This window comes from Nanorana parkeri, unplaced genomic scaffold, assembly GCF_000935625.1.
Source record: "Nanorana parkeri isolate BGI_ZX_2015 unplaced genomic scaffold, ASM93562v1 scaffold1575, whole genome shotgun sequence".
Taxonomy (NCBI): domain Eukaryota; kingdom Metazoa; phylum Chordata; class Amphibia; order Anura; family Dicroglossidae; genus Nanorana; species Nanorana parkeri.
In genome coordinates, this window is record NW_017307843.1 from 294,485 (window position 1) to 320,238 (window position 25,754).

The following is a 25,754-nucleotide window of genomic DNA, read 5'->3' on the forward strand; positions in this document are numbered from 1 at the left end:
CACTAAAAATATGTAATAAAGGAGAGAATATAAAAAGGAAATAAAAAGAATATAAAAAATTATAAAAATGTACATATATATAAAAAAATAATAGAATGGAAAAACCATTCGATAAGAAAGGAAGCAACCTGATTGGACAAACAATATTGGAATGAGATAGCCATGGGGGTAAGAGCCCTTACAGCAACAAATGAATACAAAGGTGGAAAAAAAATTGATGGGTACTAACTCTGAATCCTCATGAAGGTTAGAGTTGGGTGATCAAAAACACCAGCAAAAATGGGTAAGCAGGGGAGAGGGTATATCATAACTGAGACTGGTTTGTAAAAACACCAGGACTAGAAGGAGAAGTGGGTGTCCTTTCAACCAATACCCAGAGGTGTTCCCAAGTTGTGAAAGGCATAATACAACCTGCCTAACCACTTACCAACTATATGATTCAAAAATCATTTAACCTGTCCCTGTTGGAAGACACAGAAGAGTGAGGTCTTTGCAAGGGAAAGGAGCCATACAGATTAATCCCTGTTGATGTTGAAGGTCAGTAAGTCCCTAAGAAGAAGAATAGGAAAAGGGAGAGTCAAGCGCTACAAGGGAAGTGACCACTGATAAAAGGACTGCTCTGTGGGGAGGAGAGCAAGATGAATGGTGTACCATCCTTACGGATAGGTTCCTACTAGAGTAGACATCGAGGTCCCAGGGCGTGGAGAACCCAAACAAACCAGGAAAGGTGAACAATAGGGTGCAGTAATACCAAATAGGGTAAAGGCAACTAAAGGAGATGCTTGACTGACGGCTCTAGACTGGATGCTACAGGGGGAAGACTGAGCATTCAAGCTATTGGGGGGGAGGGAGGACACTACCAAGGATCCAGAAGAATGAACAAACAGCATCCCACTTAAAGAATTGCAGAAGGCTGAGCAGAGCAGTTAGGGGGACCTATGGATTATAGACCTGTGGCCTGAGTGGGAGGTAGGCGCTGTCCACCTTAAGAGGTACAAATACAGTAGTAGATGAAGGTTGGGGGTTCCTCCTCCCCATCAATAGATCTCCTAAGTTGAAGCAGGAGCACACTTTGACCACCAGTAGCATCACTGATGACTGTTTCAAGGGCAGGTCCAAAGACATTGACACTGATTGGGAGCTGTGAACAAAAGCTTACTTTTTTGTTTACATCAGACCTTCTGTATCTAAGACACAGCAAGGACACTCCAGTTGTGTGTTGGTCAATTCCTCTCTAGCATCATAAAAAACTGGGCTAGACTGGTGGACTGCGGCAACACTTGGATGAAAAACTGAAACGATAATCAGACAATGTTCTCTGTGTGCATCCTAAGGTTTAACGTGAACTTACAATTTGCCAATATAGTAGCCATATCAAGAGGTTTGTGTCATAGGAGGCTCTCCATAGAAAGGTTTAAGGGCTCGTTCACAGCAGTGCATTTCTTTTCTCTCTCTGTGTGACATCAGTTACCTGGACAGGAAAACGCCAGACGCCTGAAAAGATACAGGAGCTTCTTTGGGCAGTTAAAAACGCTTTTCCTCCCCATAGACTTCATTGAAAATGCCCAAAAACACGCCACAGAAACATGTTGCTGCCAATGAGCTGCCAATCAAAATGTGCGTCTTCATGTACGCGCATTAAGTAATAAGTACTATACTTGTCGCACTCCTTACCGATATGTCCCTATTCATGTACGCGCATACACATGTGCGCAACGCATAAATAACCGCATGCGGCTACTGCGCGTACAAATGTGCAAAAACGGTGCCGCCTAGGTGTGAACCAGGGCTTAGAATTCACACATTGCTAAATATCACAAAATAAACATATAACACAGGCAGATAACCTGTGTAATAGCAGTGATATCCAGCAGTCTTGTCTAATGTTTTCCCAGTTTCTGACTCTCCTCCAAAACATGTCCCCAGTCTACAACAATTCCTATATCATGTCCACAGTCTCTGGCCATCTCCGGTAGCATGTTCACTGCTTTTGATCATCTCTTGTTGCACATCTGCAGTCTCTGACCATCTCCTGTAACATGTCCACAGTCTCTGGCCATCTCCGGTAGCATGTTCACAGTTTTTGACCCTCTCCTGTTGCACATTTGCAGTCTCTGACCATCTCCTGTTGCTAGGCTTCTAATGCAATGATATAATGGAATAACTTCCCGTGCCACATGGAGTAATAAGCAGTGCCGGGACAAGGTCATCCAGTACTCAGGGCAGAGATATCAAACTGTGCCCCCCCCACCCCCCATTTATTATGCATGAGTCAGTGCATGTCTGATTGCCCTCTGCTGCTGGGATCCCACTTCTAACTGCTACTGCGCTTGTTTCAGTGTCACTGTGCAGCTCAGGGTCGGATTAACATAGGGGCGGGTGGAGCTCCCACTCCAGGCCATCCCCTGCAAATAGGCGAATCACGGCCGGCCCGATGGTAATCCAGGCCGGCCGCGACCAGGCAGCCATGGCCCTCCATTCAGGCATATCAGGGGGCCCTTTGATATACCTGAGTAGAGAGCCGCATCTGCTGCAGTCACCAGTCTCTCTGAGCCCCCTGGTACCTGCACTGACCCCCCCTGGAGCCCGCACTGACCCCCTGGAGCCCACACTGACCCCCTGGAGCCCACACTGACCACCTGGAGCCTGCACTGACCACCTGGAGACCTCACTAACTGCCTGTAGCCCGCACTGAACGCCTGAGAGCCGCACTGAGCGCCTGAGAGCATGCACTCACCACCTGGAGCCCGCACCGACCACCTGAGTGCCCGCACTGGCCCTCATAGAGCCACACTGGCCATCTAAGAACCAGAACAGCCTCCTGAGAGCCTGCACACTCCACCCTCCGCCCCCCCTAAACCCCGCACTGCTCTTCTGAGACCCTGGAGGCATCAGGCCCGGAGAAAGACAGAGTATGTAGCTTCATATTATTCTGCATTGCTATATAAAGTATTGCTGGGATTTGTAGTCCTTAATAGCTGATAGTATTATTTTGCAGTGCTTTACAATGTATTGCTGGGATTTGTAGTCCTCTATAGTTAGTGGTATTCTGCACTGCTGTATAATGTATTGCTGGGATTTGTAGTCCTCTATAGCTGGTGATATTCTGCATTGTTGTATAAAGTATTGCTGGGATTTGTAGTCCTCTATAGTTAGTAGTATTCTGCACTGCTGTATAATGTATTGCTGGGATTTGTAGTCCTCTATAGCTAGTGATATTCTGCATCCTGTATAATGAATTGCAAAGATTTCTAGTCTCTCTACAGCTTGGAGTCAGTGGCAGATCTACCAGGGTCACAGCTGCAACTGGGCCTTAGCGCACCACCACTGACTCGAAGCTGTAGACTACAAATCACAGCCCGGACAGCAAGAAGAGGGCCCCTGGTGACCGTCGCCATTTCCATAAAAAGGCCCACCAAAATCCTCAGTACCAGGCCCGTGATGCTTTGAAACCGGCCATGGTCCACAACTTGGGTTTTACGTGGACGGGGAAGTGTGCAGTGGCATGGTGGGACCCTCCTGCTGCGTGTTCTCGGTCTCTGCAAATAATCTTACACTGATTGTTAATAGCGCCTGACTGGCAAGAGGATAAAGGAAAGGCCGAACATGCATGTTATGAGGGGCGTGCAGCTTGCCATGTGACACCCTGCACATGAATACACTGCCCCTAAGGCAGCCGCCCCTTCATTGCACATGTCAGCCAGAGCCCAGGAAATGCCCTGAACATCATCTCATAATCAGTTAGACAAGTGCAGCCATTCCACCTGTCATGGAGGGAGTGAGACGTCCCCCTGGTATGCAGAGTGGCATGGAGCAATACTGATAGCATTTGTGCCCTGAATGCCCAACTTGATGGACCCTCCATCATCCTATCTACTGGTGGCTTCACCTGTCACTTGACAGACTCTGGAGCAGTTTCCCATGGCAACCCATCAATGTCTTTAATTTTTAAAGCTTTATTGAACAAGCTGAAAAGAGAAGCTGATTGGTTGCCATGGATGACTGCTCCAGGTTCCGTCTGTTACAGTTTTTAAGAATTCCCCCAATGTCTGGAGCAGACAGAATCTGGAGCAGTTGCCCATAGCAACTAATCAGCTTATCTCTTTAGCTTGTTCAGTTAAGCTTTGAAAATGAAAGGCAGAAGCTGATTTGCTGTCATGGTGGTGAGTACTGCTGGGAACACATGCTTAGTAGGAGGCTGTTCTTTGACTTGACACCCCGGCCGGTCCTCTTATACGAGGACTTCTATCCGCACCGCACACACAGCCGCATTCTCTACACTCCTCCACGTGGCGCTTCCAATGTTCTCTGTCTTGTGCCGGTGGGCGGGACTGCCCTCGTGACGTCACGTCTCATTCATTCATTGCGCAGGCTGACTCGGCTTTTGGGAGAATCAGCCGGCCATTGGCTGGGAAAGCTTTGGGCGTGTTCTATATACAATTATCTTTTGACAGCCGCGGGTGGAAGTCTCCGCCCTAGGTCGCGTTCAGCCAATCGGATGAGACATTCAGAAGGTGTGTGTGTGTGAATAGTGGGGCCGTGCACTTCCCGGCCTGTTCTCAGTGTGTCCACCTTCAAGAGAAAGCAGACGGCGCCGGATCAGCAGCAGCATGGCATACAGCATCGAGCAGAGGGCCAATGCCAACAGCCTGGAGTATCGGCTGTTCTTCAGTAAGTGGGCACGTGTGCGGGTAGACGGTGTGTGAAAGGCCAGCGTGGGTACTGCAATGAATAGGCATAATCGGGGCTGTCAGTGGCCTAATGTAAACACACAGGGAGTGCTGCTAAATGGCTTAGAATGAAGAAAGGGAGCTCGAATATCATGTGGTAAGGTGGAGTGTTGCAGTCGAATATTTTGTTAGGATCTGGAGCAGTTGCCCATGGAAACCGATCAAGCTTCTAAATTCAGGTAAGCATTGAAAATGAAAGAAGCTGATTGGTTTCCATGGGCAGCTGCTGCAGATTTTGTCTGCTCTTTTCTCTATAAGTGTCTCTGGTGTGTATAATTCTGTGTCCTGTACCCTCTTCAAGCAATTCGAGGTGGGGGGTCTGTCATAGCTGACCTGCTTCTGAATGCTGAATGCTGCTTGCCTGGCTCTTATGCTGGCTTCATGGCTTCAGTCCTTTGAGTCACTGGAGTCGATTTAGTAATGGCGAATAGGCTGTTCACCTTGCAGGGGAATTTTCCCTTAGCTTAGTGAATGTAGTGAAAGTATACTTTGCACAGAATAACCCATCATGAACAAGGGAAAAAAATAGTTTTTTCTTGTACATTATTGGATGGTGGAAGTCAGCAGAATTGCACTCCATTCACTAAGCTAAGAGAAAATACCCCTGCAACATGAACAGCATAATTGCCTTTAGTAAATGAACCTTGGATAAGGAAAGTTAGAAGAAAGCCAGAACAAGTATGCAGATCAGGAACATCAGAAGAAAGTCAGAACAAGTATGCAGATAAGGAACGTCAGAAGAAAGTCCGAACAAGCATGCAGATCAGGAACGTCAGAAGAAAGCCAGAACAAGTATACAGATCAGGAAAGTCAGAAGAAAGCCAGAACAAGTATGCAGATCAGGAACGTTGGAAGAAAGTCGGAGCAGGTATGCAGATAAGGAACGTCAGAAGAAAGTCCGAACAAGTATGCAGATAAGGAACATCAGAAGAAAGTCCGAACAAGTATGCAGATCAGGAAAGTCAGAGCAGGTATGCAGATCAGGAACGTCAGAAGAAAGTCAGAACATGCATGCAGATCAGGAAAGTCAGAGCAGGTATGCAGATCAGGAACATTGGAAGAAAGTCAGAACAAGTATGCAGATCAGGAAAGTCAGAAGAAAGCCAGAACAAGTCTGAAGATCAGGAACGTCAGAAGAAAGTCAGAACATGCATGCAGATCAGGAAAGTCAGAGCAGGTATGCAGATCAGGAACGTCAGAAGAAAGTCAGAACATGCATGCAGATCAGGAAAGTCAGAGCAGGTATGCAGATCAGGAACGTCAGAAGAAAGTCAGAACATGCATGCAGATCAGGAAAGTCAGAGCAGGTATGCAGATCAGGAACGTCAGAAGAAAGTCAGAACATGCATGCAGATCAGGAAAGTCAGAGCAGGTATGCAGATCAGGAACGTCAGAAGAAAGTCAGAACATGCATGCAGATCAGGAAAGTCAGAGCAGGTATGCAGATCAGGAACGTCAGAAGAAAGTCAGAACATGCATGCAGATCAGGAAAGTCAGAGCAGGTATGCAGATCAGGAACGTCAGAAGAAAGTCAGAACATGCATGCAGATCAGGAAAGTCAGAGCAGGTATGCAGATCAGGAACGTCAGAAGAAAGTCAGAACATGCATGCAGATCAGGAAAGTCAGAGCAGGTATGCAGATCAGGAACGTCAGAAGAAAGTCAGAACATGCATGCAGATCAGGAAAGTCAGAGCAGGTATGCAGATCAGGAACGTCAGAAGAAAGTCAGAACATGCATGCAGATCAGGAAAGTCAGAGCAGGTATGCAGATCAGGAACGTCAGAAGAAAGTCAGAACATGCATGCAGATCAGGAAAGTCAGAGCAGGTATGCAGATCAGGAACGTCAGAAGAAAGTCAGAACATGCATGCAGATCAGGAAAGTCAGAGCAGGTATGCAGATCAGGAACGTCAGAAGAAAGTCAGAACATGCATGCAGATCAGGAAAGTCAGAGCAGGTATGCAGATCAGGAACGTCAGAAGAAAGTCAGAACATGCATGCAGATCAGGAAAGTCAGAGCAGGTATGCAGATCAGGAACGTCAGAAGAAAGTCAGAACATGCATGCAGATCAGGAAAGTCAGAGCAGGTATGCAGATCAGGAACGTCAGAAGAAAGTCAGAACATGCATGCAGATCAGGAAAGTCAGAGCAGGTATGCAGATCAGGAACGTCAGAAGAAAGTCAGAACATGCATGCAGATCAGGAAAGTCAGAGCAGGTATGCAGATCAGGAACGTCAGAAGAAAGTCAGAACATGCATGCAGATCAGGAAAGTCAGAGCAGGTATGCAGATCAGGAACGTCAGAAGAAAGTCAGAACATGCATGCAGATCAGGAAAGTCAGAGCAGGTATGCAGATCAGGAACGTCAGAAGAAAGCCAGAGCAAGTATACAGATCAGGAACGTCAGAAGAAAGCCAGAACAAGTATGCAGATCAGGAACGTCGGAAGAAATTCAGAGCAGGTATGCAGATAAGGAAAGTCAGAAGAAAATCGGAACAAGTATGCAGATCAGGAACGTTGGAAGAAAGTCAGAACAAATATGCAGATCAGGAGCGTTGGAAGAAAGTCAGAAGTCTGTATCTTTATACTTAAATCTCCCCCCCCCCCCTCACCACAAGTGGGAAATGTTCATCTATGCCTATGGTTCCCATAACCAGCACTTTGACTAACCAGATCTCTCTCTCACTCCCGCAGGGTCTTGCCACACTGAAAGACAGCCTCCAGCAGCCTCTTCTCCCCTATGAGCCAGTTGTTGCAGGCACTCTGACATCATCAAGTACAATGCAAGGCCAATAACCCTACATTGTACCTGAGGACACTGAAGGATCACACACATGCCAGATTGTGAGGGAGAAGAGGCTGTGGGAGCCGGCCTTGCAGCGTGAAGCGAGCCTGGGATGGGACTTGTAGTTTACAGAAGAGAGAGAACATTGTTTGTGCTGTGTTTTCAGCTCACAGGTAGTGTCAAGGACCGAGTTTCTGGCAAGAACAACAGGTATTTTCTGTACTTGCTGAAAAATTTCTTAGCCTGAAAAACTAATGCAACCACCTTATCTAAGGATTGGTAAGTTTTAGTATATTGACTTTTTGGGTTCAGATTCACTTTAAAGTGGCACTAAACTCAGAAGTTAAACCTTAAAAATGCATTCAAGTACCTGAACTATTAATCAAAATGTATCTTATTTATGTATCACTCGGCTGTAGATCCTCCAATCATCTCTGAATTGGTGCTGGCACTGTTCTTCCTTCTGGAGGGTGGCTTCTTGTGTTCCCCATGGTCCCTGTGTGTGTTGTAAAGTAGTCACCGCTCCAAGCTTGTTCCCGCGATGGACAACAATCTCCAAATTAGTAAATTAAAAGTGAGATTGTAGTCCATCATGGGAGCGAGCTTGGAACAATGGCTACTTTACAACACACACAGGGACCATAGGGAACAAATGTAGCCACCCTCCAGAAGGAAGGGCAGTGTCGGCACCAATTCAGAGATGCTTTGAGGATCTACAGCCGAGTGATACACAAATAAGATATGTTTTTTGTTAAGAATTAAGGATGCATTTTTAAGATTTAACTCCTCAGTTTAGCGTCACTTTAAATTTAACCTGACCTCCAGTCGGATATAAAAGGCATATTAATGCAGCTCTGTATTCACAAATACATCATTGAATATTTTTAAATGCAAACCGTGTAAGTACCTGACTTTTCCCCGCTATCAGTTCCTATACAGCAGTGCTCAAACTGGGGAAAGGTGAAGCAACAAATTCTACCAGTCAGTTTTACTGTACTGCTCATGTGCTAACAAGGAACATTCTGATAAAAGGAGAGATCAGAGTGTCAAAGAAATTAGATTATCAGTCGGTAGCGTCTTCTGGGGGTAGTGGAGGGACAAGACCTGTGACTTAACTATAGCAAACAAACATCAGGTCTCCTGCCCTGCCAGACAAGTCTGAGCTGTGTGACTGAGCAGTGTAAGGGCTCGTTCACCCCATGTCTGTTGAGCTGCGTTTTTCTGCACAACACTGTACATGTATGGTAATGGTGGGAACGAGCCGCACTTACAGATCCTTTGGCAAGTAAAACCGTTCCACATATATATTTCATCTTTGTGTCATGTCAAGCTATTGTCATGACAACAAGACAACTAGCATTTCCAAAAGAAGAGTCTTAACAATGACAGCAGTGAAAGGTTTGCTATAAGGTGATATTGAACGCAAAAGGTTTTTAAAGGAGAACTATGAGGTGAGTGCTTTTCACTCACCTCATAGTTCTAGCCGACCTGTGACAATGAGACTGTCACAAGTCGGCTCAGTAGATCGGGAGGTGAGCGAACATATACCGGCGTTCGCTCTAGAGCTGCAGCTAACGATTATTTTCAAAATCGATTAGTTGGCCGATTATTAAGTTCGATTAATCGGTTAATCGGATAAAAAATTAAAAAATAAAATACATTTTAAAAAATGGCTTCAGTGATGGGACTACTAGTTTGTATTGAGATTGCAGTCCATCACAGGAGCAAGCTTGGAGCGGTGGAAAACTTAACCCCATAGTTCTCCTTTTAAGTTATTTCAAATTTTGATGGAATTACTTGCTCCTGGACAGTTCAGTTTAACCTTCTTGTAGAATCAGCTGGTCCTCTGAGCACTGGCCTTAATATCCTATTTTAGGGTGGCTCCTTTCCCTAGCTGGGTCACGTGGAGCCACCCTTTGTGTGCTAGTAAGCTGTGTGTTTCTCCACAATCACACGGGTTAGAGATGCACAAATACCAGTGCCGCCGATGCTTGACATTTTCACTAGAACTATGTATATATATATATACCGTGTTTCCCCGAAAATAAGACAGTGTCTTATTTATTTTAATACTGTCCCTTGTGATCTTGTACTGGGCAGGAATTTCAGGGAAGCCGATCTGAGAGAGTTGGAGCCAGCTATTTGGAAACATGATGACTGTAAGAGCTTTGGCAGATATCTAAAGAAAAATGTTTCTGTGGAATGCATATTTGTTTTTATCTGGATTCATTATTGAAAAAAAAAGTTTGAGAGTTCAATAGGTACGTTTACAAACTTTTAGATGGATATGGTTATTAGGTGTGGAATAGAACTTATGGAAATCCAATATAGAAATACAGATTTTCAGGTTTTGACCAGACAAACTCTTTAAGGGCTTGTTCATACTGTGTCTGTTGTACTGCATTTTTCTGCACACTACCACACAGGTATGATGTGAACAGGGCACATAGAAGATGTATGGTGTGAACAGTACGCCTAGAAAACAATTGATTTCTATGTGGCCTGTTCACACTATACCTGTGGGGCAGTGTGCAGAAAAACACAGCTCAACCGGCATTGTGTGAACAGGCTCTTAATCCCCCACCCCTCCCAAGCATATATTTACGCGTCCCTTCTCCACTGCAGCTCCGTTCAGTGCCAGGAGCTGCAGGAAATAGCACGTACTTCTGGGTATACAGGAACATGTGACTTACTGCGCTTAAATGCACTCGCCCAATGAGCCAATATGATTGATAGTCATAGGTAAGCTATGACTTCAGAAACTTCCGCAGGGCTTTCCTTTGCTATCGGCAGCTGAACGCAGCAGCGTGGGAGCGAAAGTAAGGTAAGTATATGTTGCTGAGGAGAGTTAGAAGAACTCCGGGCATATGAAAACGTAATCCTTGCAGTGGGGCTACCCACAATAAAAAAGAAGTACACGATCCTTGGTCCCACCTGGCTGCTAAACTGATCCCCACAGCCTCTTCTTCCCCTCTGCTTCGGCGGTCTAAAGATCCATAAATCATCACCTCTAATACAGTGTATTAGATGTGAGAATGCCTAGGGACATTACATCACCTGAGCAGAGGGGAAGAGAGCTGAGCAGTCACCAGTGTAGGAGGAGGGGTGAGTATTTCTACTTTTATTTTAGACCCCAAAGAAGATCGAATGGACCTTTAAGCTTTAAATGGACCTTGTACCACAAGCAAGGTCCATTTTATACACCAGGCCCCCCTCTCATAAAAAAACTCTGCATGAAAGTTGATTAAAGACAGGGGGGGGGCGGGCTGCAAGGTTCCAGTTTTAGAAGCAGAGGTGTTTCCTTTGTCAGGCAGTATCCAATACTGGGTAGGAAGCACATATTTATAGGTAGAATAACAGTGATACAAAGAAATACATCTGTTACTGCCTGACACATAAATGGCAATGACTGTTGTATAGTTGTAGGTCAGGATATGAAGATCATGATTAGGGCTGAGGAGTGTTATCCATTTCTCACAGATAAGAAGCCACAACACACTTTTCCTCTCAGTGGGAGCTGATGAGAATAGGTGTCCTTTTTTTGCAATGTCCGTATACCTTTTGTTCAGAGCTCTGTAGGAAAAATCAGCTTTCTTGTCAGAAGTAATAACTTCAGTTAAAATCCTAGTGACATATAAAATATTTGTTCCTATCTAGGCCACAGTCCAGAGTTTGGATGTTTTTTTTTTTTTTCTCGGAGCTTACATTGTCGTTCCAACTAATCTTTTTGTGATTAGAAGTTCCCCATCAGTACCATGACCTCAGATGCACCAATGGAATACTAAGGGAACTTTGATTTTGTTTGTAATTGTGAATCTGTAGACTCGTTTGTTGGAGAAACAGATCAAACCCAGCGCCAACATTGTATTTTGGCGTATTTTACAGCGCGTTACTACGCGCTGTAAAACGCTCAATATGTGAAAACCAATTATTGCCTATGGGCATGGTTCCCACCTGGGCGTTTTACAGCGCGTAAGAAGTACAGGAGCTTCTCTGGGGCGTAGTTATCGCGCGTATCCATTGGGATACAGCCAGGTAGCCCTCGCGTTTCTTTTACCTCAAATCATGGTAAAAAAGCGCGGCAAACGTGCATATTACGTACGTCTAGGTGTGAACCCAGCCTTACTGTAATGCTGCTGGTGGAATGGGCCCTGTGTCCTGCTCCACACTCCATACTTACAAGGCTGTCCTCAGACAGTCTCTCTTTGCAGACAAACACAATTTAGTTTTCTCAAGATTCCAGAGAGCATTAATGAAGATCTAGCTCCAAGGAAACAGGATAGCCACTCCCTTTGCATAATTAGGCAAGTTAGGTGGGGTTTTTTAGGAAATCCAGTGGTGCAAATACACGCTTTCACTGCCAAATTGGCTTTCTTATTGCATCTCTTAAGCTGCCCATACACCTTACAACCATTGCACGACTTTCTTTGTGCGATGGTTGTAAGGTAATTAAAATTTCATACGATCTGCCCATCTTGGACAGGCAGATCGTACTTGCGATCATCGCAAGCCCTCCCCGCTGAGGTGGAGGGCTCCAATGATTGCAGTGCTGAGCAGGCAGTGCGTCAGTGCTTGCGCACACCGACCCGTGCGGCATTCGTCTCCCGAGCACGCCACTAACTCGCTGAAAATCTTACCGTTTTCGGCAGGTTTTCAAGCGTGCTCGGAAGACTAATGTCGTGCGACCTTACAGTAGAAGAGGTCGCACGCTGCCCATACACCTGCCGATTATCGTACGGTCGCGGGATCATCGAGATTATCGTACGCTAATCGGCAGGTGTATGGGCACCTTTTACAGTGTCTAAAAATGTTGCTTTAGGTTGCTACAGGCAAGATGTCTCTGTGCCACTAGTTCCTCTAGTTCAGCCATTATCTGCTGTAGTGTAGCTACACCCCTATACACAAATTAAATGTCCGGTGAAATTCTGTTTATATGTCCTACTGATATGGAGCTCCACTCCCTCCTTAGTTGAACCCCACCCTGCATTGCAGTAAATAAAGATTCAGTAGCTATTGGGAAAATGACCAGCAAGCTTTGGTTTCTGCCCACAGGAGAGAGGAATGTCCATTTGTATATGTATCAATAATTTAGTAATGTGTCCATCTCAATCTGCTGAGTGAAATATACACAAATTGTATCTTCTTAAAGGCATAGTCCTGCTTTTACAACAAACACATTATTAAAACAATATGTGCATTCATTATTTTGGATTTGAGCTTGCAAAGCATTTCAACTGCCATCAGTGGATCAGGAGTGCAATGCTCTGGCTGCTGCAGACTGTTCTGCAAGGACCTAATTTTAAGGCTTGACATGTTTGATATCTACTTACCTGACATGCTCCCATCTCTTATATTTTACCACAAAAAGGGTATGACATTCTATTTCTGTAAACTCAATTTAATTCTAGTGTATTTTATCCTAAAAATACTGGTTTGATAAATATTTGCGCAAACACCGTGCGACATAAACAATTGCAATTAGCAATTTTATTTTCTATAGCGCCTCTGTTTTCAGAAAAAGTATCATTGTTTGTTTGGGGGGTTTTAAGCCAAAAATTAATTTGTGTGAAAATGTAAGAAATTGCTCTGGACAGCAAGTAGTTAAAAGAGAACTATGGGGTAAGTGGTTTTCCCCATAGTTATCTTAAGGGTCACGGGAGGACATATACTAGCGTCCTCCCGTGACCCAAAGCTCAGTATATCGTGAGCTACAGCTCACGGTATACTGAGACCGCCACAGCCGGGACAGATCCTGACATTTCTGTCGAGATCCACCCAGCTGCGTGAGTAAAAGCTGGCTCTGCCTATGTAGAGGCAGATCCAGCTGTAACCGCCCCCTCCCCCGTCTGTTCCTCCAGTCAGCGCTGGAGGATCGGAGTGGAAAGGGGGGGAATCCCTGCAGGGGAGCCGTGTGTGACAGTCACGGCTCTCTGCAGGGAGATGATCGAGAAGTGAGCGAGCAACGGTATGTGTACATTGTAACAAAGCATGCCAACCATTGTAGGATTTGTATATTTATCTGATCAAAATATTTCTACTAATACAGACAATTGTTTTGGTTGAAGTTTTAGTATTTATTTTTTCATGTTTCTAAATAACTGTTTGCTTTGGGAAAGAAAATGTTTGATGGAGTATTCCCCTAGCTGTACCTCCCTGTGTAATAAAGCATAGGTGAGGCTGTTGCAATGTTCTCATCTCCATGCTGCCAATACTAAGGTCATTACCTTTAAACTGAGAGATCCGGCTTTAATACACAAGAGAAAATCAGAACGTCAGCTACGTGTCATTAACCCTGAGGTAGCACTGCCCTTTGGCCCTACAGGTGATTGTGTTACATATGAATACCTCCAGCAATGCTAATGGAAAATATGGCCATAGAGGTGCAGAGAGCTGTGTTTATAGGATAACACTGGTATCTCTGATCAGGCTTTATATCGTTGATATAGCTTAGTTTCCATCAGGTTTAACGTTTCCTGCAGTAGCTAAAATCAGCCAGTCTGGTTTCAGTTTGCTAAAGCTATATCATGGAACATTTGTGGATTGTTAATTTGGTACTTTTCTTACATAAACCTTTTATAGTTCTAGAATTTAACTATTGGCTCCCTCAACACATACAGATTAACTTTGTGATAGGCAGAATTGTCTAAATACAAGTGACATGTGTATGCTTAGTTGAATGTTGGTGTGCTTTGTGTATTTCTTCCAGATCTGTGCAATAATCCAATGTGAACCTTTCCCTCTGTGCAGGAGATTCTTGTAATAAAGACCATCTCTGCTGCTTTCTCTTCTTGTGCAGGGTGACTGGTCTTGTATCCACTCCCCTCCTGTAGTTTTTTGCAGGCAGCCTGTAAAAGATGGAGCCTGCTGGGTCCCTCCCACAGCTATGCTCTATATACAGGCTGTGTGTAGCATAGTATTATCTGGGCTTGCAAAGGCATTTGGAGCACACGATTCAGATGTATATTCTTTGTGGCTGTGGCGTTCAGTTATAAGCTCATCATCAGAACTTTATTTACAAGTATCCCAATGGAATTGTCTTGCATATTGGGTCATCTGTGGAGACAAGTTCAGAGTATTACTAATATTATTATCATTTTTATTATTCAGAATTTATATGGCAGGTTGTGCAGTGCTTAAAGGAGAACTATGGGGTCAGTGTTTTCCCCCATAGTTCTCCTTAGGGTAACGGGAGGACACAAACTAGTGTCCTCCCGTTACCCTAAGCTCAGTATACCGCGAGCTACAGCTCGTGGTATACTGAGACGCCACACCTGGAGCGGATCCCGACGTAGATGACGGGATCCGCCCAGTTGCGTGAGTGACAGCTGGCTCTGCCTATCTAGAGGCAGAGCCAGCTGTACCCGCCCCCTCCCCCGTCCGTTCCGCCAGTCGGCGCTGGCAGATTGGAGCGGGGAGAGGGGAATTCAGCCCATCCCCTCTGCCGTGACAGGATCGAGAGGTGAGGGAACCCGGTATGTGTTCCCTCACCTCCCGATCTACTGAGCCGACCTGTGACAGTCGCATTGTCACAGGTCGGCTTAGAACTATGAGGTGAGTGGAAATCACTCATCTCATAGTTCTCCTTTAACTGAAAAAAGAAACAGTGCAGCTACAAACCAATTCACTACAAAAGGATTAGGAGGACCCTGCTCGTGAGAGCTTACAATTTAAAATGGAAGAACAAGAGATACAAAAGGTAATAATTGTGGAGGATGAGCTGATCTAGAAAGCGGAAGTACAGTGTTTAAGTGAAGGTGGGATAGGCTTCCCTGAATTTTTAGGGATCACCTAAAGCAGTGGGTCAACCCACAGTTGAGGGGGTCGCCACATGTGTTGTGCTGCCCTAGATGAGAAGCTCTTCAGCCGCCTCCAAGCGCAGCAATGTCCGTTCTCTGGCATTGCGGCAGCAGCCGGGGAGGATCAGAGTGAGTAAAGTGGGTTGGCGTGTCGTGTCGGGAGTGGCAGGAGTACAGTATGGGAAGGTGCTCTCTTGTAGAAGAATGATCCACTATAGCTATATGTGTAAATACAGACCTCACTGGCCACCAGGGAGCCCACGCAGCCCACCAGAGAGCCTGAACAAATATTGGTACATCCCTAAATTTTACCGTTGGGGGTCACCGCAACTTGGCAAATGTTACCAAGGGGTCGGGGCCCTAGAAAGGTTGAGAAGCACTGACCTAAAGGCAGACAGAGTATTAGACAGTGCAGTCCTCTATTGGTAAGTGCCTAATAAGTGAATTATGAAACAAATCTTCAGTTTGGTTTATTCTCTTTGGATGTATTATTATCCTTTTTTTAAACATATTTTTGCATGGATATGGTTTGCAGTTTTAGTCATTATGTCACCAGGCCACTAATTAAAGCAAAGAACAAACCAGAAAATGAGGAAACCCATTGCAACGCTACAGTTTTGCTGATTACACATTCCAGTAAAGGAAATTTGGTTGCTATGATTGCTATTCTATCCATGAGAAATTTAAAGCAATTCATTTTTCTTAAACCTTGTAGGGGGCTACCCCTGCACTGCAAGGATTACCTGTTGTTTTTGTCTAGGTTATAAAAAAGTTAAAAAGTTATATTCATCTGATCCAATGAGCCGTCAGGCTGTCACAGGGCTCCCTCCTGCCTCTCCCCTCTCCTCCTAAAATACAGCAATGATGTGTCCCTCGGCATCCTCATGTCCTATACATGAGGAAGGGCCCGGTGTAAGAGCAAGCCGGCTTGGAGGATCGAGTGAGTTTAACTTTTTTTTTTTTTTTTTTTTAACCTAGACAAAATTGAGCAGTTAACCCTTGCAGCGCAGGGGTAGCCCCACTGCAAGGGGTAGCAAAATGTGAGCTCTGCTTTAAAGGCAAATGTATACACACATGCATTGTGTTCATAGTTAAAAGCATTGCCTGGCTTCTTCTCATACTCGGCATTACTTGCGTATGTGTTGCATTATTCTACTATATAACTACTAAAGAGTTCCTAATATACTTGTAAAAAGTTGTACCATAGAATGTGGTGACCAGAGCAAGGTTCAGTGAGATCCACTGTTTTAATCACTTGATAGGCTTTCCATCTATAAATAACCTTTTACATCTTGACCTTTCACAGAAGATGCTGTGCTGTGTAATCCCAAAGCCGGCAAAGATTTTCTGCAATGTAGTTGCATAACGCCAGATGCCAGAGCCGTGCCCCAGACATCGTTTACTGCTGCCTCGCTCATCAATTATCATTTTGTAGAGTTTGTACTGTCACTGTAAAGCTGCAACCTATTACTTAAGCTAATATGGTTTGACAGTGCAACAGCATCACTTGGGAGATTTGCAAGAAAGCTGACAAACTGTATGATGTGTTTTGCACAAATTACCATATGGCAACACCTGCATTATATCACTGAATGACCTTCCACATACACTATATTACCAAAAGTATTGTGACGCCTGCCTTTACACGCACATGAAATTTAATGGCATCCCAGTCTCAGTCCATCGGGTGCAATATTGAGTTGGCCCACCCTTTGCAGCAATAACGGCCTCAACTCTTCTGGGAAGGCTGTCCACAAGGTTTAGGAGTGTGTCTATGGGAATGTTTGACCATTCTTCCAGAAGCGCATTTGTGAGGTCACATTGCTGGGATTTGTAATCCTCTATAGCTGATGGTACATTGTGCTATATATTATACAGCACAATGTACCATCCGCTATAGAGGAATACAAATCCCACTGTCCCAGCAATACATTAATGCAGCACCATGTGGGGGGTGCAGACTCTCCCTAAGATTGTGGGCCTGTCTGGCAGCTGCCTTCCCCCCCATGCCTGCTCTTCCTTAATTTTGCAGATCGTGGATGGGCGGGCAGTGACGAGTCCATGAGGTGGGGAGGAGAAGTGGCGAGTCCGTGAGGTGGGGAGAAGCGGCGTGTGGCAAGTCCGTATGGCAGGGGGGAGAAGCGCTGTGTCGTGCAGCGGGGAGGAGACGTGGCATACGGGGAGCCACAAGCAGGCCAACTATTCGAAAGCCAACTAATCATTGGAAAATGTTGACAATGTTTTCCATCATTGATTATAATCGACTTAGTCGATTAGTTGTTGCAGCTCTAAGATATTGACTCTGCAGACAGTTGTGGACTTCTGCGCACTATGCGTTGACCCCGCTCTGTCATTTTTACGTGGCCTACCACTTCTTGGCTGCTGTTGCTGAGTTGCTGTTGTTCCCAGTTGCTTTCACTTTGTTATAATACCACTAACAGATGACCGTGGAATATTTAGTAGCAAGGAAATTTCAGGGAACACCTGAATCCAATGATTTGGAGGGGTGTCCCAATACTTTTGGTAATATAGTGTATGTTTGAGGGAACAAAATGTTTCACAATGAGATATTATTTGTACTGTATACTGGAAAAAATGTCACTTTGCCTGGCCATTTTTCTTAACTACAAGAACTGAGTAGCTAAAACTACCAAAATAAGAGTTGGGCTTTACTCTCCCCAATCTGAGTTCCCGTCATCTGCCAATTTACGTCTCGGATCTAATTTATCACAATTACACTGATGGCATTCTTTGACTTCTGGATTGCCCTTTCCCTCTTACTTTCTTCACAGAGGGCATCCAAATGAAGCACAGTGGCCTCATACCCTTTGTCATATAATCCACACTCTTGTTAAAGGGAACTATAGTGTTTCTTTAGGGAATTACTGTATTTGTTGAAAGTTATTTTCTACAAAACTTTCATATTTTAAAGAGTATGTCAAGCCAAAACTTTTTTCATAGTTTCTAGATTGAGTTCAGATTTTTGCTGCTGGCCGAGGCTACATTACAGAGATTTCCCTTCACTTCCTGTCCTGCTGACCATGGCAGAAAATGAAGAGAAATCACTAAGATCAACAGAGAAAGAAATAAAATTGCCTTTTTTTTTCTGTTGCAGAATTTCCTGTTGTGAGTGAGACAGAAAGTGAGGAGAAATCTACAAATCGCAGTAACCAACAAGACAGGGGTTCTAATCCTTCCCCACTCTATCCAACATTAAAGTTAAACTAATGTCAGGAATTAAATCTTAAAAATGCATTTACATTAACAATAATGTGTCTCATTTGTGTATCACTCAAATTATTATTGTTGTTATTCAGGATTTATATAGCGCCAACAGTTTGCGCAGCGTTTTACAAATTAAGGAAGACATTACAATACAATTCAAGACAAGATGGTTAGGAGGGCCCTGCCCGTGAGGGCTTACAATCTAAAAGGGAGGGGCAAGTGATACATGAGGAGGTAGCTGTGTGGGAATGAATTGTTTGAGAAAGTGATTGTTCAGTGGTTAGGTTGAGGTGGGATAGGCTTCCCTGAAGAGAGGAGTCTTAGGGATCGCCTAAAGGCTGTCAAGGTGGGAGATAGACAGACAGGTTGGGGTAAAGAGTTCCAGAGGATGGGAGACCATCTCGGGTTCAGTTTACTAATTAGTATTGAGATTGTAGTCCATCATGGGAGTGAACTTGGAGCGGTGGCTACTTTACAACACACACAGGGACTATGAGGAACTAAAGTAGCAACTCTCCAGAAGAAAGGACAGTGTCGGCACCAATTCAGAGATGATTTGAGGATCTACAGCCAAGTGATACACAAATAAGATACATTTTTATTAATCGTTAAGGTACTTGGAATGCGTTTTTGAGTCTTAACTTCTGAGTTTAGTGCCACTTTAAAGTGAATCTGAACCCAAAATGTCAATATATTAAAACGTACCCATCCTTAGATAAGGTAGACTAGAATCTACAAACAAATGAGTAAACTAAACGTGAGATTGTAGTCCATCATAGGAGGGATATTGGATTACTTTAGTGATGCTTTAATTGCTGATTGTTGTGTCGTGCTACTAAATAGAAAGCTCATCATGTACAGGTATTAGACAAAAAGGGAAAAACAAGACAGTTGCTTTATAAATACTGATCCTAGTTGAAAATGCCAATAACTATACACCCCCAACAAACACAAAAAAATCCATTTAAAATGTCAACTTGTCAGATTATCTAATGTATATTTATTACACTCTATATCTAATGTGCTTGAAAGCCCAGAACAATCGGAACAGTTAAACCTGCACTAGACGATTGACAGCTAGATTTGATTTTTCTTCCTTTTATGCTGCTTCATGTATTCTAAAAGGGCAATTGTTGTTTTCTCTAATTGCTGTTCTGCTCATTTTAAAATAAAAAGGATCGCGCTAGCTCTTGCTCATTCCTTTCAGGAAAATTAGAACAATAAGGCATTATGTAATGATGAGGTTAAAGTATACTTTTTGTTCTTTCTTTTCCTCATTCCTTTTCTTTTCCTCATTTCTTTATTTGTATACACTTGTATGGTTTTAAAGTGTAAAGATTTGAATGAGCACGTTAAGCGTTCTAAAGCAGTCTTTCTCAACCAAGGTTCCTTTTGGCTTCCTCAAGGGTGCCTTGAAATTTTCACCAGCACCAACGAATCACTCTAATTCCGGAAGGGTGGGATCCATTCAAAAAAGTTCTCCTCATTCCAGGCCTGCTTGCCCTGCTGCCACAGCTGTGGCTCCTGATATTTAGGCCTCATTCACACTGCCATACAATACGCTGCGTATATGCGCTGCGTAAAGATGTGCAAAAACAGAATGGACCCGAGATGCATTCGCGCAACGTATTTCTGTGTATTTTATTATGCATTCTGGGATTGCATATAGTGCACGCATATACGCAATATACAATTTTGCTCTTGCATTGTGTGTGCATGAGGCCTTAAAGGGGGGGGTTTGATTGAAAAGGAGGCTCCTTGTGTGAAGGGGGGCTTCTGATACAAAGAGGGCTACCTATGTGAAAGGAGGGTTGGCTTTGATGTGAAGCTAGGGCTCCTGTTTTGAAGGGAGGACACTCCTGTGATAGGAGAATGTGTTTTTGCATGGGGTCTTCCCTGACAATCCATACAAGACCCCTATCTGGGATAAAGGTCTGCTACTGATTTTGGAGGGGCAGTATGTTTTTTTTTTTTAATATATATTTTAGATTGGGGTGCCTCAAGATTTTGCATACCTTAATAGGGTGCTGTGACTAAAAAAAAGGTTGAGAAAAGCTGCTTTAAAGCGTCTCTACACTTAGAACAGTTCAGTTGCACTTGTATGTGCCACCGCCCGCTACACTCTATGACCAGCTTTAGCCTGAATGCAAATAAATATATATATATAATATATACACAGTATTTGGAAGCTTTAACGGAAATTTGTATTGGAGTTATAGGCAGTAGACAGAATAAAGGTATTACAGGTTTTAGCTTTGCTCTGGTGCACCCCTGTAGTCACACACGTTGATTAGAGTCTAAAGCTGCCCATACACCTTACAACCATCGCACGACTTTCGTTATGCGATGGTTGTAAGGTGATTTAAAATTTCGTACGATCTGCCCATCTTGGACAGGCAGATCGTACTTGCGATCATCGCAAGCCCTCCCCACTGATGGGAGGGCTTGCCCATGATTGCAATGCTGAGCGGGCAGTGTGCACTTACGCACACCGGCCTGTGCAGCATTTGTCTTCCGAGCATGCCACCCACCCGCCGAAAATCGTACGATTTTCGGCAGGTTTTCCAGCATGCTTGGAAGACAAAAGTCGTGCGACCTTACAGTCGAAGTGGTCACATGCTGCCCATACACCTGCCGATTTTCGCGGGATCACCCGCGATTATAGTATGATAATCGACAGGTGTATGGGCACCTTTAGAGTCTAAGAGTAACAGCCTTGTGGAAAAACACAGTTGCATGACAAGTTCACTTGATTTTCTTTTGGCTGGGAACACCGGTGGGTGTATCATCGTGAATGTGCTTCTGCAATATACCGAAGCTTTAAATGCAATTGAGGAATCGGCTGATAGCAGACGTGCTGTTATATTCAACTTTTAGATGTTTTAATTATAGTACTGCAAACAACAGAACAGCTTGTCTGAGCGTATCAACTGTTCTCAGCCTAGAAATCCAGTTTGTCACCTTTTTATTTTTACAACTGTGTTTTAACAAGGCTGCCAAGGTTAGAAATGTCTTGCCCTTTCTTTTTCGTTTACATGAAATACAACTCAACTGACTTGTAGCAATGCAGGCTCGAAAGACCAGAAAATACTTGGTGGCCTCCGCTATCCTTTACTATATAGACTGCTCTCCTGCTGAAAGGGATTGTCTCCTGAACATATAATGAAACAAATTGATATGCTCTGTGCAAATTTGGATTTCTGAACAGAAGTCCGTACTTGGATAGGCCCTCTCCCACTTCCCACTACCTACCCATCACTGTGATAGGTTACCTTACTTATCAAAAGGGAAATGCCAAGGTTGCCTTCCCCTGACCTACAGTATAAGATCAGTACAGGTACATTTATTAAAAGCTCTGGACGTAAATCATTCCTCATTTAGGATATATACCTCCCTACATTACATCCATATTTTTTTTTTTTATGATATGTGACATTGCAGCAGTCTTTTTTTCTTTAAATAGTGTCTGTGGGGTTTTGTATTAGCCTGTAGCCTTTTAGATGATAAGTTATGACAGCATTATCAATACTGGACCATGACGTAGCTGTATCTGGCTTCATTTCTATGGGGTTGATTTACTAACCTTTTAAACACACCACGAACGTGTATACACCTCTGTAGTGTGTTCCCTCCCAGCATGATCAATGGGAGGAATCGAAACACCTTTGTAGTGTGTACACACCCAGCAGGTGTGTTGTTCAAAGCCCTGCAATGAATTGCAAGGTAATGTGGTGTAAATTAGCTCTATGTTATGTTGCTTGCGTTGATGAATGCAGGAATGTAAATGCATGAGCTAACCATTTTTGTCTAAACTGTGAAGCAGCATTATATATGCATCATGTGCATGATTTTTCCATATATGGCATTAGTGGAAATATGCTTTTAGAGACTTTTTGGTTGATAAATACGTTTTGCTGTGTGAAAATCACACACACCTGGTGTGTGTGTGTGTTTAGGTTAGTAAATCAACCCCATTGTGTCACTGACTTCAAATGGAACAAGTCTTCAGCAAGTGAAGTCAAAACTCCTGATCTGCATACTTGTTTCTGCTTGGTTACTCATAAAGTATTGAAGCCAGATCATAAGAACAACAGCCAAAGCAACTAGAGCAGTGGTGTTCAACTTACTTTATGTAGTGGGCCCCAAGTGCTTCCCCTGACATTACAAGCGGGCCGCATATATTATGTAATGTTACGGAAAACTGCAGACAAGCAAAATGAGATGGTGATAAAATATGGACATGCTAAAAGAGATGGTTCGAGACTGAGAACATAATGTGGGAGTTGTTGGATACCGGGGACATGCTTCAGGAGACAGTCAGACTGGAGACAAGGAGTCGACCAATATTAATTTTATTAGAACAAATACCGATTATGGACCACCTTTCAGGCCAATAGCCAATATCAGATACCGACATTCTGTTTCTGTTCAGCTGAATGTAAACAGCAGACAGTCGCCTGATATCAGTTGACCCCTACTGAGCCTCCGCCCCCATTCATCTGCGGGCGGTAGGAGTGCACACCCGGCAGCTGAATGTAAACAGCAGGCAGGGGGCAGTGCAATAGCCAGCCTGCTATTGGCTATTTCAGATTGCAATAGCCAGTAGCAGGCTGGCTATTAAACCCACCAACTGCCTGCTGTCAATCAGGTCTGCTCCTCTGCTGATGGACAGCAGGCTTTAATGCTGCACCGCCAATAATTGTTTACGTTTATGTTCTGATGGGTTTACTACTTAAGTTGGAAACCTTAATATTTCTTAATGTGCATTAATGCTCAATATTTAATGTGCATTAATGCTCAATATTTATTATAGCTCTAGGCTGTTTTTTGTTTCTCTGGTAACCTTTTGCTTATCACCGACTATAAAGTTTTCTCAGCTAGTTTTTTTTTTTTCATGCTGTGTTCATTTGTGTAACTTATGCCCAGGAGATGCAGCCTTTGTTTGCCTTGCTTGGAAATTTCTAAAGGGCATTGCTAATATGTGGATGCAGACAGGCTCATTATCTTCCAAACTTCTAGCCTTCTGAAGAAAACCTTTAGTTAAAATGCAGCTTGCATTACTGGGGGAAGTGGAAAAATAGACTATGCATTTGGTATAGTCATAAGCTTTAACTTTGTTTCTTTTAGGTTAAATATTTAGTGTCATGTTTCCCAAACGTACGCTTTGTTATGGCTTGGTGTTAACTGCAGTCTTTTCCCTACTCCCATGTAATCAGGGGTTTTTAAGGGTACATGTGCCACCTTTCAGATGTACTTCGCCATGTCCATCTTGATTTTAAGTGTGTGTGTGTGTGTGTGTGTGTGTGTGTGTGTATATATATATATATAAGGGACAGGGGTGGACAGACCAATGGTGCAGACTGTGCAGTTATAGAAGGGCCCTCCAGGATTTAGGGGCCTTTTTATACTAGATGTGGGTCAGATGGGTGCTGGAACCCCTCCCATTGTCACAAACACCTGGACACAGCTCAGTTCTATTTAGCTGTTGATCGATACACAGTGAATGTGTTTTTACTTGGCCAGTATTTGAAAAGGGGGTGCAAGAATTGGTCTTGCTAAGGGTCCCCCTGGTTGGTGAGGTTCCTCCTTACTTTAAATCCAAGAGTCTATATAAAACGCACTCGAAATGTGATCAATCCAGTAATCTCATGTATTCCCATATAGATATAAAAACAGTCAACAAGCTGAGGCATTTCGGCTTCATAACTTAGCCTTAGTCGTAGCTACGGCGACTGATCCCATTTTGAGTGCCGGTTTTCTATTGACTCTTGGCTTTAAGGCCTAGGCAGTAGCCCATCTGCCACCAATGTTCCATTACCAGGAGTGGATGTGTGAGAGTTGAGCCGCTCCATTTCGGTCTATTATCTGTCTTCTTCCTTCACATGTTGTCTCCTGCTGTCTGTCTTCATTGTGGAGATTTCTCCTAGATTTCTGTCTTGTTGTACGGGGAAATCTCCGCAGTGACACCGACAGTAAAACAAACGTGACAAAGGTTCTAACTAGGGCTGCAACCAACTAATCATCGATTAGTTAGTTGGATCCCCTAGCTCTCTCCTCCATGCTGAGAGGAGAGCACAGCAAGCAGTGGACTGGTGCAATAGCCAGCCTTTTATTGGCTATTGCAATTTTAAAATGGCTAATAGCAGGCTGGCGATTGCACAGGCCCACTACCTGCTGTATTTACATTCAGCTGCCCTCTGTGGAAATCTTCCCACTGGCAGCTGTCATTCCCCAGCTGAAACTATTCAAGCGCCATGTGCTTACAATACAATTATTATTTTTTAAAGTATAAAAGGTGGGAAAAAAGTAATTTTCTGCCGCGTCAGGTGCATTGCAGTGCCGTTAATTTCAATGACACCCCAAACGCGCCTCCAACCCACAGTGTGATCGCCCGCACTGGAACGCACTGTACGGCAGTGCTGTGCATTCCAGTGCGATTGCAAAAAATTGTGCATGCAGTTTTATTCTGAAGTAAACTTTGTCCGTAACGCTGCATTGTGTATTTTTTATTTTAAATTAAGGATGATATTTTTTTTATCAGATTAATCGAAAAAATAATCGGCCAACTTATCCAGAAATGTTATATTCTAGCTAATGAAAATAATATTTAGTTGCAGCCGTAGTTCTAACCTTCATCTCTATCGAAAAGAATCTCATTGTTTATTATAAACTAAAATAAATATATGCAATTTCTGAAAAATAACATCATTTGTTTTATTTTTCTGTTTGTAGAAGACTGCAAGGGAAAGTTTATCTCTCCGTTCCACGATATTCCTCTGTATGCCGATGAAGCCAAAGTAAGCATATTCATTTTATTCAGCACATGTTGCCTCTCTTAGCACATACTGTATACATAGCGATCATGATTGTTATGTATCTGTGAGCTGGTTGTAGTAGCTTCAACATTGTTTACTAATTGGACAAGATTCCTTTAATCAATGTAATCATCTCTAATAAACAAAAACACCTTTTGTAGATCTTTCTGTTGCTTCAAATAGCTCATTAGCAAAATATTTTCCTGTTCCAGATAAAAGCATATTTATACAATAATTGCTCTTTTTTTTTTTTTTCTGATGGATAAATATGCCAAAAGTTCTAGAAATCAAAACAATACCACACAAAGCATTTTGACAGGACGCTTTTGTGTATTTTGAGATCCTGTTGTATCTCCTGTTGTCTTTTAGTTTTCATGGTTTCTGTGCTGTATTTTTATGATTT

General features: G+C 43.6%; 1 protein-coding gene across 1 annotated transcript in view; it reads left to right on the forward strand.

Moving 5' to 3' along the window:
* The first annotated feature begins 4,479 nt into the window (after positions 1-4,479).
* Positions 4,480-25,754, forward strand: part of LOC108798871 (inorganic pyrophosphatase-like) — a 62,148-nt gene continuing 40,873 nt past the window's right edge. The window contains exons 1-2 of the mRNA XM_018570681.1: positions 4,480-4,671; positions 25,269-25,333. Of these exons, the coding sequence (XP_018426183.1) occupies positions 4,611-4,671; positions 25,269-25,333 (126 nt within the window). The 5' untranslated portion in view covers positions 4,480-4,610. The remainder of the gene's footprint in view (positions 4,672-25,268; positions 25,334-25,754) is intronic.